The 14,207-nt window shown below is 37.5% G+C and overlaps 1 protein-coding gene across 1 annotated transcript in view; it reads right to left on the bottom strand.

Annotated features, from left to right (window-relative positions):
* The window catches only part of LRRC7 (leucine rich repeat containing 7), a 602,937-nt gene that overhangs the window by 55,530 nt on the left and 533,200 nt on the right, over positions 1-14,207 (bottom strand). The window contains exon 24 of the mRNA XM_086390542.1: positions 1,291-1,512. Coding sequence (XP_086246668.1) covers positions 1,291-1,512 — 222 coding nt within the window. The remainder of the gene's footprint in view (positions 1-1,290; positions 1,513-14,207) is intronic.

Here is a 14,207-nt window from a genome sequence, read left to right as displayed (position 1 = left end):
TTATTTTATTAATTATGCCTGCTAACAACAGGAATAATTAAATCAGAGAATTAGATTGAAGTTATAGTATTTGTAGTGAAGAGGATATGAACAATTTTTAACCTAAGATGCCTGTGGTAAAGCATAATTTAAAACTTTATTAACTTTTAAAAATCTCTAGAGAATTAGAAAACCTCAACTCATTACCTGATTAAAGATATCTGTCTGCTTTATTTTACCTTAAATCTAACACTTGGCCTAGATCAAGGCAAGATAGGAAGAAAATTATCATAAAAAACCCATGATTCTGAGAATGATTAATATATAATCTCAGGTTCAAGAAGGGTATTAGGAAACACAGGAGATTTCTAGAGCAGCTGGGATCCAAATAATAAATGACTGTTAATAGCATAAAGGAAAAAGCTGGAGAATGAAGATAATCTTATTTGATATGTTTAGAAAATGAGAAGGGTGATTTGTGAAGCTTTGAGTAAGCAATAATAAAGTGAAACCTTTACAAACCATATTAAGGGGTTAGTGAAGTCAGTAGGAGCTTTGCCTTATTATCTGCAGAATGAAATAAGGGAAATTAATTTTCTGAGAGTATTAAGATCTTGTTGTCTTACTTTCTAAGCTTAATATGACTCAAAAGATGAGAGCCTATTCAATGTTCAAGGAAGAAAATAAGATTTTACAATGGAAAACCAAATCCTAATTTTAGGTAGGTCAGAAGAGCAGCAATTTTTTTTTTTTTTTTTACTACATGGTATTTATCAATAGCTTTTGGAGCATTTCGGGAATGTTTCCCTCATAACTGCTTTATCATTTTGATCATAGCAAAGATTTATCTCTGTGTTATTCAACAATTAGAAGACAAAATCTAAAAAAAAAATTCCCATAAATAGAAAGGAATATACAGTTTACTTTATACACTGTTAATTTCACCAAAGCCTTGGTTAATACACCTAATTCACTGAAGCACTTTGTAACATTCAAAAGCTGTGCTGAAAAGCTAAATCAGAGTTGAGAGTAGGTAGAAGAAGGTGCAGGATAAACCAGAAAAACTATCCCAATTCATCAATTTTTCTCTATGTGAAATGGGCATTTTAACCAACCATCAATTACTATATGTTGTAGATCTTAACCACTGAAAATGACAGTAAAATCGCTACAAAGAGGGCTTCAATCCATTCAACATGGTGACGCATGAACGTGTCTCAAGCTACATTAATGAGGAAAGGCAAACCACGGACTGCTGGGACTTACCCAAACATTTCCTAGAAATTCATCAGTTATAAGAAGTCCTCTCACCTGCTCTGGATATCCATCCATACTCCTTTGCCCTTTAGTTTGAATTAAGCACCGTCCGGGCTGAGGTCCCCGAGTGGCCTGTGAAGAGGGGATCTGAATGGGCAATGGCGACTGAAATTGCTGGATGGTCACTTTGTTTACGTTTCCCTCGTACGGCTGCTGCTCCCGACTACGATGCTGAAGGCTTTGGGAGCCCATCAAGGTCTGGATGTGGCTGCCTGCCTGTGGAGAAGATAATCTGTCAGAAGATTTGTGGTGTTGAAAGATGTCATTAAAGTAGGGGGGAAAAAAGATCACAGAGTCAGTAAAGTGGCATCATTTGGGCTTTCAGCCACGGCAGGAAAGGATAATGAAAAACCAGTAAGGGTCTGCCTTCTGTGGTCTGTGAAAATGTTAATATCAGAGCAAGGTCACATTAAATACATTCGTAGTCATCTGATGGCTTATCAAAGGTGATTTTAACCCCCATTATTAAGGGAACAAAGTTCAGTCTGAAAAATTTCAAGAAGAAAAAGTCACAACTTAAAAAATAAAGAGGTGAACCATCTGGCATTTCATTTTGAATAATGGCAGGGAGAGAAATGTAATATGTGAAACACTGGGGGAAATGATAGAAACTAATTCCTAATTCTGAAGCAAAAGAATTGAATTCCATATTTGTCTTTATGCCACACATATGTATAGGAAGCTTGTTTTGGTGAGTATAATCGATATTTATTAATTTTTTCTATTATTAGAACAAGAATACTTTTTTTGGAATCTTTAAATTCCATTAAAATTAATCACTTGGATTTCTTGTGTCTAGCCTGTAGAGGCACTAGTTGTGCAAGTGAAGTGAAAGTCGCTCAGTCCTGTCGATTCTTTGTAAGTCCATGGACCAAATAGTCCATGGAATTCTCCAGGCCAGAATACTGGAGTGGGTAGCTGTTCTCTTCTCCAGGGGATCTTCCCAACCCAGGGACTGAACCAAGGTCTCTCGCATTGCAGGCGGATTCTTTACCAGCTGAGCCATAGGGGAAGCCCAGTTATGCAAAGGTCTTTAAAATGCATGCAGATCTTGACATGAGCTTTCAGAGATTCATCAGTACCCCATTTAAAGCAACAGCGATCATTTATCAATCCATGTGTGGTTGCTTCCCTGGTAGCTCAGCTGGTAAAGAATCCACCTGCAATTCAAGAGACCCCAGTTCGATTCCTGGGTTGGAAAGATCCACTGGAGAAGGGATAGGTTACCTACTCCAGTATTCTTGGGCTTCCCTGGTAGCTTAGCTGGTAAAGAATCTGCCTGAAAAATGCGGGAGTCCTGTTTCGATCCCTGGGTTGGGAAGATCCCCTGGAGATAGGAATGGCTACCCACTCCAGTATTCTGGCCTGGAGAATACCAAGGCCTGTATAGGCCTTGGGGTCTCAAAGAGTTGGGAGACTGAGCAACTTTAACAAGCGTAGTTACTAGAGGAGAAAGGGCATGGGAAAGTTTGGTCTCCAATCTTTACATGAAACAATATCTAATCCAGTTTTTGTTCACTCCATTTTCTCACCTTCACTCTAGCATGGGTTTCTTGAGTCATTCTACTTGACATCTTTCCTTCCAAGAAGGCAGTTCTGTTTGTGAGTTGATAACCAGAACATGCCTTTTATTGATTGATTGATTGATTTGGCTGTACCAGGCATCTTGTGGGGACCTTAGTTCCCCAACCAGGGATCGAACCCATGCCCCCTGCAATGGAAGGGCAGAGTCCTAACCACTGGACCATCAGCAAAGTCCCCTACAACATGCCTTTTAAAATTAAGTATGGTTTAATGTGGAGGTCTAACTTGGGAAATGAATGCTCATCCTTAATACTTTTGAAACTATATTTTAATGTTGTGCTTGGTACTACACCATCATTATGAAAGGATCTGAGGGATTACTTTCTGAATTCATTATCTTTCTTATTGATGTTTTAAGGGTAGGCAATTTGGAATTTAAAAGTAAGAATTTAAAACTAAGAATTTATTAGTTATAAAAGTTTGTGAATTTTCCTGACTAATCAAGATTTTTGATTACTATGAAAAAGTCAGATTGGAGGAACAAGGAAAATTTATTTAACAAGTATTCAAGGAAAAGATGACTTCATTAAAGTTCTTAAAGAAGAGCAACATAAGGGATATAAGGAGATGACAGTGATCATTGGAAAATCATTTGGAGAGGGAAGGCATGCTGTTTGATTTCAAACAACAGGTATTTCAGCTAAGAAAATATTAAAAATTACTATTTGGCAATATGCAAGGCAAAGTAAAACATCATTTGATTACATTTTAGGTATCCAACTGATTGTCTTCTCATGTACAATTTTTTTTTACATTCAAAAATAGTAAAGATATTTCAGTCACGAGAAATTGGAGAAAAAGATGCAAAAAGAAGTTTCAGGCACAATATCAAACACAGCACAATATCAAAACAGTTATCATACCAATACTGTCTAATGTAACCAGGGATCACAAAACCATGACATCATAAGCACAACTAAGATAAACTCATAATAGGCAAATGTGTATTTCTCTAATATATCTAGTCCCTTCTCAGAAATCTAAATGAAAGATGTCACAACTTTCTCAGCCATTCTAGAAGACTGAACACACTTTTGGTCAAGTATTTCATTTTTGCAAATTCCATTCTCTCATACCTCCATGGAATTTCATGTTCTCTTGTTAGGTAGGAGAGGAAAACCATGATAAGCCCAGGATCATGTTTTGAGCTACTGTACTCTGAATGAACTCACTGGCCTGCTGAGTTACTTGGAGAAAATGGTTTCCTGGCCTTAGAGGAGCTGGGGGTATAGGCTGACTAAGACTGATTGGCTTGACTAGTAAACAATCAATTGACTTTATATCCGCTTCTTGTCTCCATTGATGTAGTATTCATGGGTCTTCAGTTAGTGCTTGAGCCAGTGGGAAAGAGGAAGACTGGCTGTTTAATTGAAAGTGACAGACAAGAAAAGAATTTTTATACCCCCCAAAATTTAGAGGGGATCCAGAACATAGCTCGAGTCCCATGAGCATAATTCACGTAAGATAATCAATAATGATTGCTTAGCCACAATTTCATTGATTAGAATATTCTGATAATGGTCTACTCAAGGGTAAAAAACTGTATGCTATAGTTTTAAAACATATTATATTATAGCCTTCTGATTGGAAAGTTTGAGCTTTAATTATGCTTTGATTTGAAGCCTTTGAGGGCAAGCACCATATCATACTTAACATCTTTAATAACTGGCACTGTAACTTCTAACAATGGCTATCATCCAAACACTAGGTGCCAGACAATGTGCTAAAACTTACATTATACATATTATCTCCTTTAACCCTTACAATAGTATTAAGGGATTAATTATTATTAGTTGTTATTATTTAATTTTACTGAGGAGGAAACTATGGCTTGGAGAGGTTAAGTAACTGTCCCAAGTAATTTGCACAACTGGGAAACTGGCTGGACCAGGATTTGAACCAAGGCTGTCTGACAATCAGAGTGCATGTTCTTAAATGCAAAATTATAGTGCAACAACATTTTCCCCCAAATTGTCTCTCTCCCTCCAATAGTTGAACTATGAAATGAAAAGGAACCACAAAAAGGAACTAAAGTATCAGGTTGTTGAGGAAGGGTATATCAAATTTCTTTAGCAGTCCTTTAATTTGCTAAAGAGCCATTTCTACTTTTTGAATTAGGTCTATTATCTAATTTTAGATCCTATGTATGTGACTTAGAACTTTATACTTAAGCAAATAGGAGGATGCTCTGTGTATTTAGCAATCTTCTCATGATTGTAAAATAATAATGCTTATGTTCTCAGATGGCTTGGCAAAACATAAATTGGGCATGGAAGGAACATTCTATAAAATGATTCTGCTCACATCAGCAGCAGTTCTTTCACCCTCTACTGGGGCTACAGGGTGCAATAAATGGGGATGGGTAATGACAGCTATAGAAAGCAAAGAATTAACACTAATTTTATGTGAAGTTAACCAAACATAAATGACATAAGACATCTAATGGAACAATCGTGGTGTGGAGGGACTATAAAGAGGAAGTTCTTCTGACTGGCACAGAGGCTTGAGAAAGTAATAAGGATGCTCATGAAAAAGTATAAAGGACTGATGAAAATGTAGAAAATGTCAAGAGACTGGATTTGTTCAAGTAGAGGGTTAGCTATGAGAACATTGACTCATACTGAAGGAGAATTTGAACATGAAGTTTTCTATAAAGGTTGAGTTGCACATTTTGAATGATAAAAAGAAATAGAGAAGATTTGACATTTGTTTTGAACTTTCAAGGGGAGGTTGAACAGAATAACATGTATTTGAGGAGAATAGTATGGAATATGATGTTTTCAAGTTGACCCAAAAACATACTGTCAAGGTTTACAGAGAAAAACTCCAAACATCCAAAGGAAATATTTATGTCAAAGCCACAGAAAAAAAATGTGATTTGATACCAAATGGCACTGTTCATATGCAATTTATCTCACAGCTCGTTATTCTGTGGAAATTTGAAGTGTTTGGGGGGGTTTGTATGATATAAAATAGAGGATATTTTTTCACTACATCAAGTTGTGGTTCACACTATTTTCTTAGAAAAGACTGACAAGTGTATTACTCAATTTGGCTATCTGTTTTACTACTCATCTTGGCTCTTGGACCACTTGTAATTGCTTCCAAAAATTAAACACAGCCTCAAAGGATGAAAATTTATGCCACTGAGAATACTCAAATGGATACAATTCATTTTCTAAAATTAAGTTCAAAAGAGTTATAAAGATATTTGGGAGCAATGTCAGCAACACAGAAACATCTACAAGGAATAATTAAGTAACTGATTTAAAGGAAACAGCAGTACTCATTTAAATGAGTTGGTTTCAATAATTTTGTACAACAACAACAAAACAGTTCTATCAGTTACAATCTACAACATATACTCTGCAGTACCTTTTTTTTTTTTTTACACATAGGGTTAAGTGTTAGAAATCAGGACAGTAGGATTTTTGCTTCAAGTAGATGAAGTAGACATACGTTTCCTTATTCCCTCCATTAAGAACAATGAAAAACACTGGACATTATAAATAAACAAATATAGGAAAACTCTGGAATATAGACTGAAGAGGCAAAGGACCAAGTAACAACATGGTAGTAAATTTCTCAGGCTTTATTTTTTTTGTCATATATCCCGGACTAGAACTTGAAAAAGTGGACATCCCCAAAATGCCAACCAGTATAGATGAGGAAAGCCCCAACCAAAGCCTATTTTTTCTAGCCATTGGACAAAGGAAAAAGGGCAGCTTAGCAAGACAGAAAACTTTTAGATAACAATTGCTCTATTATAGCCAAACACCATGGAAAGGACTGTGGTCCCACCATGACAATGCCAGCAAAGACCAGGTGGGAAGAGGAGATGTCTACCCTCGTAAGGATTTAACAAGACACAACACTTCTGCTGGGGTGGTGTCAGAGAAGGCCGAGTGAGGTGTCAGTGCGTGCATCCCCACTGGCCAGTAGTGAGCCACTTGCCACCCAATGGTGTCAGTGGAGACCACACAAGGAGCATGGACTCACACCCCAACCCAGCAGCAATGAGGCACTTCTCTACCTTCACATTAGGGTGGTTAGAGAGGTCTCAGTGGACAGTCAGGATTTTCTCCATCACTTAAGTACAATGAGGCTACTCTCACTTAGGTATCAGTGGAGACCTTCTGGGAGATGGAACTTCAATCCTGTAACAAAAATGAGGAGACTTTGCCTCAGGTGTCACTGGATTCTAAGTGAAAAAATTGGACTTGTGCCCCAACTTGGCCAAAATGAGGCAACAGGTGTGGTGTCAGAAAAGACCAGCTGCAACAGATGATTTAAATATAATTCAGAGTTTAGTAACATAGTATGAAAATGTCTAGGTTTTAACCATACCAAGAACAAGGAAGATCTCAAACAATGAAAAAAAAAAAAAAAATAACACCAACAATAGATACTAACACTGAGATGACAGAAATTAGAACTAACTGAAAAGATTTTTATGACAACAATAAGAATGCTTCAGTGATTAATTACATACATGCTTGAAAGAAATAAAAGAACAGAAACCCACCAAAGAAATATAATGTCTTAGTTAAGAAACAGAAAATGTAAAGAAGAAACACACGGAAATTTTACAGTTAGAAAATATAATAACTGAAAAGCTCCATGTATGGGCTTAACATCATAATATAGAGAACAAAGAGAAAAAAAAAAAAAAAACTGAAAGGATGGTAGAAATTATCCAGTCTGTAACAAAGAGAAAACACACTAAGAAAAAAAATGAACAGAGTCCCAGAGACTCAATCAAAGGTTCCAACAGTAATATTGTCAAAACAGATGAGAAAGAAGTCAGGCTGAAAAATTAAAAGAAATAATGGCAGAACAATTCTGAAATTTGGCAAAAGGAAAGTCTTATAGATTTAAGAAGCAGATAGTCCTATAGATTTAAGAGAAATCCCATACAGGGTAAACACAAAGAAATCCATGCACATTCACATCATAATTAAACTTCTGAAAACTAAAGAGAAAGAAAAATATCTCAAAAGCAGCTTGAGAAACATGACATTCTTACCCATAGAGGAAAAACAATTTGAATTACACTGGATATCTCATCAAAGACCATGAAGGACAGAAGAAAGTGCCACAATATTTTTCAAGTACTGAAGAAAAAGAACTGTCAACTCAACATCCTATACTCTTGAAAAATATTCTTCAGCAATCAAAGAAAAACTGAAATATTCTCAGATGAGGAAAATGAGAATTTGTCACCACTAGATTTATCCTAAAAATGGTTAAAGGAATTTTCTAAACAAAAAAATGATGAAAGAAGAAACCTGAAACATTAGGAAAGGAGAAAGAACATGACAAGCAAATATATGGGTAAATAAAATGAGCTTTCTTTCTCTTCTTGAATTTTCAAAATTATGTTTGATGATGAAGTAAAATTATGGTATTATCTGAAAGAGATGGGAATACCAGACCACCTGACCTGCCTCTTGAGAAATTTGTATGCAGCTCAGGAAGCAACAGTTAGAACTGGACATGGAATAACAGACTGGTTCCAAATAGGAAAAGGAGTACGTCAAGGCTGTATATTGTCACCATGCTTATTTAACTTCTATGCAGAGTACATCATGAGAAATGCTGGGCTGGAAGAAGCACAAGCTGGAATCAAAATTGCCGGGAGAAATATCAATCACCTCAGATATGCAGATGACACCACCCTTATGGCAGAAAGTGAAGAGGAACTAAAAAGCCTCTTGATGAACGTGAAAGAGGAGAGTGAAAAAGTTGGCTTAAAACTCAACATTCATAAAATGAAGATCATGGCATCTGGTCCCATCACTTAATGGCAAACTGATGGGGAAACAGTGGAAACAGTGTCAGACTTTATTTTGGGGGGCTCCAAAATCACTGCAGATGGTGACTGCAGCCATGAAATTAAAAGACATTTACTCCTTGGAAGAAAAGTTATGACCAACCTAGATAGTATACGGAAAAGCAGAGACATTACTTTGCCAACAAAGGTCCGTCTAGTCAAGGCTATGGTTTTTCCAGTGGTCATGTATGGATGTGAGAGTTGGACTGTGAAGAAAGCTGAGCACCGAAGAATTGATGCCTTTAAACTGTGGTGTTGGAGAAGACTCTTGAGAGTCCCCTGGACTGCAAGGAGATCCAACCAGTCCATCCTAAAGGAGATCAGTCCTGGGTATTCACTGGAAGGACTGATGTTGAAGCAGAAACTCCAATACTTTGGCCACCTGATGCGAAGAGCTGACTTATTTGGAAAGACCCTGGTGCTGGGAAAGATTGAGGGCAAGAAGAGAAGGGGATGACAGAGAATGAGATGGTTGGATGGCATCACCGACTCAGTGGACATGAGTTTGGGTAAACTCCAGGAGTTGGTGACGGACAGGGAGGCCTGGTGTGCTGCAGTTCATGGGGCTGCAAAGAGTCGGACATGACTGAGTGACTGAACTGAACTGACTGCTACAGTTGGAGATTTCAACATGCTCCTCTCAACAATTGATAGAAGAACTAGACTGAAAATTATGAAGAAAAAGAAAAATTCAACAATACATCAACCAACCAGATCTAATCATCACTTATAGAACATTCTAGCTGATAGGAGCACGATACACATTCTTTTCAAGTTCCCACAGTATATTCACTGAGATAGACTATATCCTGATTTGGAAAACAAATTGCAACAAATTTAAAAGAGCTGAAATTACACAAAATATTTTCTCCAATCACAATAAATCAAACTAGGAATGAATGATAGAAAGATAAAAAGAAAATATTTAAACACTTGGGAGCTAAAAATGTAGTTCTAAATAACTCATGGATCAAAGAAGTCTCAGGGGAAATAAAATATTGAACTGAATGTAAATGAAAATTCATAAAACAAAGCTAAAGTGCATATACTAGAAAAGAAAACACCTTAAGTCCATAATTGAGATACTACCTCAATAGCTTAGAAAAATAGCCAGCAGAAGGAAATATTAAAAGTGTAGAAATTAATGGAACTTAAAATTAACTACAAAATAAAATAAATAGCTGTTTTTAAAAGATCAATAAAATCGACATACATCTAGCAAGACTGAAAAAGAAAAAAAAAAGACAAATTATCAAAATCAAGAAAAAGGGGATATCACTACAGACTGCAGATTTCATGAGGATAATATAGTAACACTACTAATAACTCTACAAAAAATTTGAAATGGGCCACTTTCTTTTTTTTAAAATGTCTACACTTAAAAAAATTTTTTTAAATTGGAGACTAATTACTTTACAATGTCGTGGTGGTTTTTGCCTTACGTTCACATGAATCAGCCATAGGTGTACATGTGTTCCCCATCCTGAACCTCCATTCCACCTCCCTCCCCATCTCATCCCTTAGGATCATTCCACTTTCTTAAAAAAAATGAACTACCATAACTCACACAATATGGATTAGATAATTTGAATAGCCCTGAAACAATCAAGGTTAGCATCGGTAATTTAAAAATTCCCAGTAAAAAATTCTCTAGGCCCAGATCGTTATACTGGATAATGTTATGTGATGAATCTTATTTATTCTATCAAATGTTTAAATAAGAGTTAACAGTAATTCTATGCATTAATTTCCAGATAATAGAAGAGGAGGAAAAGCTTCCCATTTTATGAACAAAACCACAAAACGACAGTACAACAAACAAAAAGCAGAAAGAAAAAAGAAAGGAAGAAAGAAAAAGAAAACTATAGATCAATATCTTTAGAATACAGATGCAAAAAATCCATAACAAAACAATGACAAAATAGAATTCAGCAATATATAGAAAGAATTAAACATCATGACTAACTGGAGTTTATTTGAATAATAAAAAGCTCACTCAATATTTGAAAATCAACCAGTGCATTATATTAATGGCTACAGAAGAAAAATCATGTGATCATATCAAAGGAAGCAGAATAAGGTTATTGTGAAGATGAGTACATTTATGTCAAGCACCTTAGTACCATGCTTAATATATACAGTAGATACTATTTCATGATTATGATAACCAAACTATCTTCTTAATTTATTTGTGTACAGCTAGGGGTAATTTTGATGTCAAAAATCTATGTTCTCCCATTTGGGCGTTAGAGGACAAACTTGTATAAAGTCATGGAAGGGAGCCCTGAAGGTTGAAAGAGAGGTGGCAGGAGGTTGTTTTTCTTGCCCCCAGGACATGGTAACAGTGCATTCTGCTGACACAATGCAGTATTACGTGGAGGATTAAAATTTGCTGATCTTAAATTTTTAGACTCAAATACTGGTGGTATACTCCAGTACTTCAAAGGAGAGGCGATAGGGCCTTTCCTTTCAGTTCACAAGCCTTAGGATGGCAGCTGACTGATATGGGCAGGCAGTCATTTGTGGCTTATTGAATCTCTATAAGCATATTCTTCTATGATTAAAGGTCAACTTACAAAACACAGCTCTGTAATTGAAAATTATTAACCACAGTGAAAAAAAAAGAGGATCCATGATAGTAAAAGTGATGAAATTAGAGCTAAGTCAACACTTTCCACCGACAATTTGTTCTATGATGATGTTGAATTTTACATGCCTGATCTTGAGAAACCTATATGCAGGTCAGGAAGCAACAGTTAGAACTGGACATGGAATAACAGACTGGTTCCAAATAGGAAAAGGAGTACATTAAAGCTGTGTATTGTCACCCTGCTTATTTAACTTATATGCAGAGTACATCATGAGAAATGCTGGGCTGGAAGAAGAACAAGCTGGAATCAAGATTGCCAGGAGAAATATCAATAACCTCGGATATGCAGATGACACCACTCTTATGGCAGAAAGTGAAGAGGAACTAAAAAGCCTCTTGATGAAAGTGAAAGTGGAGAGCGAAAAAGTTGGCTTAAAGCTCAACATTCAGGAATCTAAGATCATGGCATCTGGTCCCATCACTTCATGGGAAATAGATGGGGAAACAGTGGAAACAGTGTCAGACTTTATTTTGGGGGGCTCCAAAATCACTGCAGATGGTGACTGCAGCCATGAAATTAAAAGACGCTTACTCCTTGGAAGGAAAGTTATGACCAACCTAGATAGCATATTCAAAAGCAGAGACATTACTTTGCCAACAAAGGTCCGTCTAGTCAAGGCTATGGTTTTTCCAGTGGTCATGTATGGATGTGAGAGTTGGACTGTGAAGAAGGCTGAGCGCCGAAGAATTGATGCTTTTGAACTGTGGTGTTGGAGAAGACTCTTGAGAGTCCCTTGGACTGCAAGGAGATCCAACCAGTCCATCCTAAAGGAAATCAGTCTTGGGTGTTCTTTGAAAGGACTGAGGCTGAAGCAGAAACTCCAATACTTTCGCCACCTCATGTGAAGAGCTGACTCATTGGAAAAGACTCTGATGCTGGGAGGCATTGGAGGCAGGAGGAGAAGGGGAGGACAGAGGATGAGATGGCTGGATGGCGTCACCGACTCCATGGACATGAGTTTGGGTGAACTCCAGGAGTTGGTGATGGACAGGGAGGCCTGGCGTGCTGCAATTCATGGGGTCACAAAGAAATGGATACGACTGAGCGACTGAACTGAACTGAACTGAACTGAATGAACAGGAAGATGTTAGCAATAACAGTAAAAGTTTGATAATCATTTATTTCACCCTTAAGGTGTTTAGAAACCTATAGGTGGTGGACCTAACAGAATGGACCTAACAGAAACAAGATATTAAGAAGAGGTGGCAAGAATACACAGAAGAACTGTACAAAAAGATCTTAATGACCGAATAACCACAATGGTGTGATCACTCACTTAGAGTTTGACATCCTAGAGTGCGAAGTCAAGTGAACCTTAGGAAGCATCACTACGAACAAAGCTAGTGGAGGTGATGTAATTCCAGCTGAGCTATTTCAAATCCTAAAAGATGATGTTGCAAAAGTGCTGCACTCAATTTGGAAAACTCAGCAAATTTGGAAAACTCAGCAGTGGCCACAGGACTGGAAAAGGTCAGTTTTCATTCCAGTCCCAAAGAAAAGCAATGCCAAAGAATGCTCAAACTACCGCACAATTGTACTCATCTCACATGCTAGTAAAGTAATGCTCAAAATTCTCCAAGCCAGGCTTCAGCAATACGTGAACTGTGAACTTCCAGAAGTTCAAGCTGGTTTTAGAAAAGGCAGAGGAACCAGAGATCAAATTGCCAACATCCACTGGATCATCGAAAAAGCAAGAGGGTTCCAGGAAAACATCTACTTCTGCTTTATTGAGTATGCCAAAGCCTTTGACTGTGTGGATCACAATAAACTGTGGAAAATTCTTCAAGAGATGGGAATACCAGACCACCTGACCTGCCTCTTGAGAAACCTGTATGAAGGTCAGGAAGCAACAGTTAGATCTGGACATGGACCAACAGACTGGTTCCAAATAGGAAAAGGAGTACTTCAAGGCTATATACTGTCAGCCTTGTTTAACCTGCTTATTTAACTTATATGCAGAGTACATCATGGGAAACACTGGGCTGGATGAAGCACAAGTTGGAATCAAGACTGCTGGGAGAAATATCAATAACCTCAGACATGCAGATGACACTACCCTTATGGCAGAAAGTGAAGAACAACTGAAGAGCCTCTTGATGAAAGTGAAAGAGGAGAGTGAAAAAGTTGGCTTAAAGCTCAACATTCAGAAAACTAAGATCATGGTATCCGGTCCCATCACTTCATATCAAATAGGTGGAGAAACAGTGCAAACAGTGGCAAACTTTATTCTTTGGGGCTCTAAAATCACTGCAGATGGTGACTGCAGCCATGAAATTAAAAGACGCTTACTCCTTGGAAGGAAAGTTATGAACAACCTAGACAGCATATAAAAAGCAGACATTACTTTGCCAACAAAAGTCTGTCTAGTCAAGGCTATGGTTTTTCCAGTAGTCATGTGTGGATGAGAGAGTTGGACCATAAAGAAAGCTGAGTGCTGAAGAATTGATGCTTTTGAACTGCGGTGTTGGAGAAGACTCTTGAGAGTCCCTTGGACTGCAAGGAGATCCAACCAGTCCATCCTAAAGGAAATCAGCCCTGAATATTCATTGGAAGGACTGATGTTGAAGCTGAAACTCCAATACTTTGGCCACCTGATGGCAAAGAGCTGACTCATTTGAAAAGACCCTGATACTGGTAAAGATTGAAGGTGAGAGGAGAAGGGGACAACAGAGGATGAGGTGGTTGGATTGCATCACCGAGTCAATGGACATAAGTTTGAGTAAACTCCGGGAGTTGGTGATGGACAGGGAGGCCTGGTGTGCTGCAGTCCATGGGGTCTCAAAGAGTTGGACACGACTGAATGACTGAACTGTACTGATAGGTAGTGGAGTAATCATATAAAA

Source organism: Bos grunniens, chromosome 3 (assembly GCF_055505025.1).
Source record: "Bos grunniens cultivar Pamir isolate PY7600 chromosome 3, Bosgru_T2T1.0, whole genome shotgun sequence".
Taxonomy (NCBI): Eukaryota; Metazoa; Chordata; class Mammalia; order Artiodactyla; family Bovidae; genus Bos; species Bos grunniens.
The sequence above is the reverse complement of the archived record's forward strand: the minus strand, read 5'-3'. Positions and strand labels throughout refer to the sequence as shown.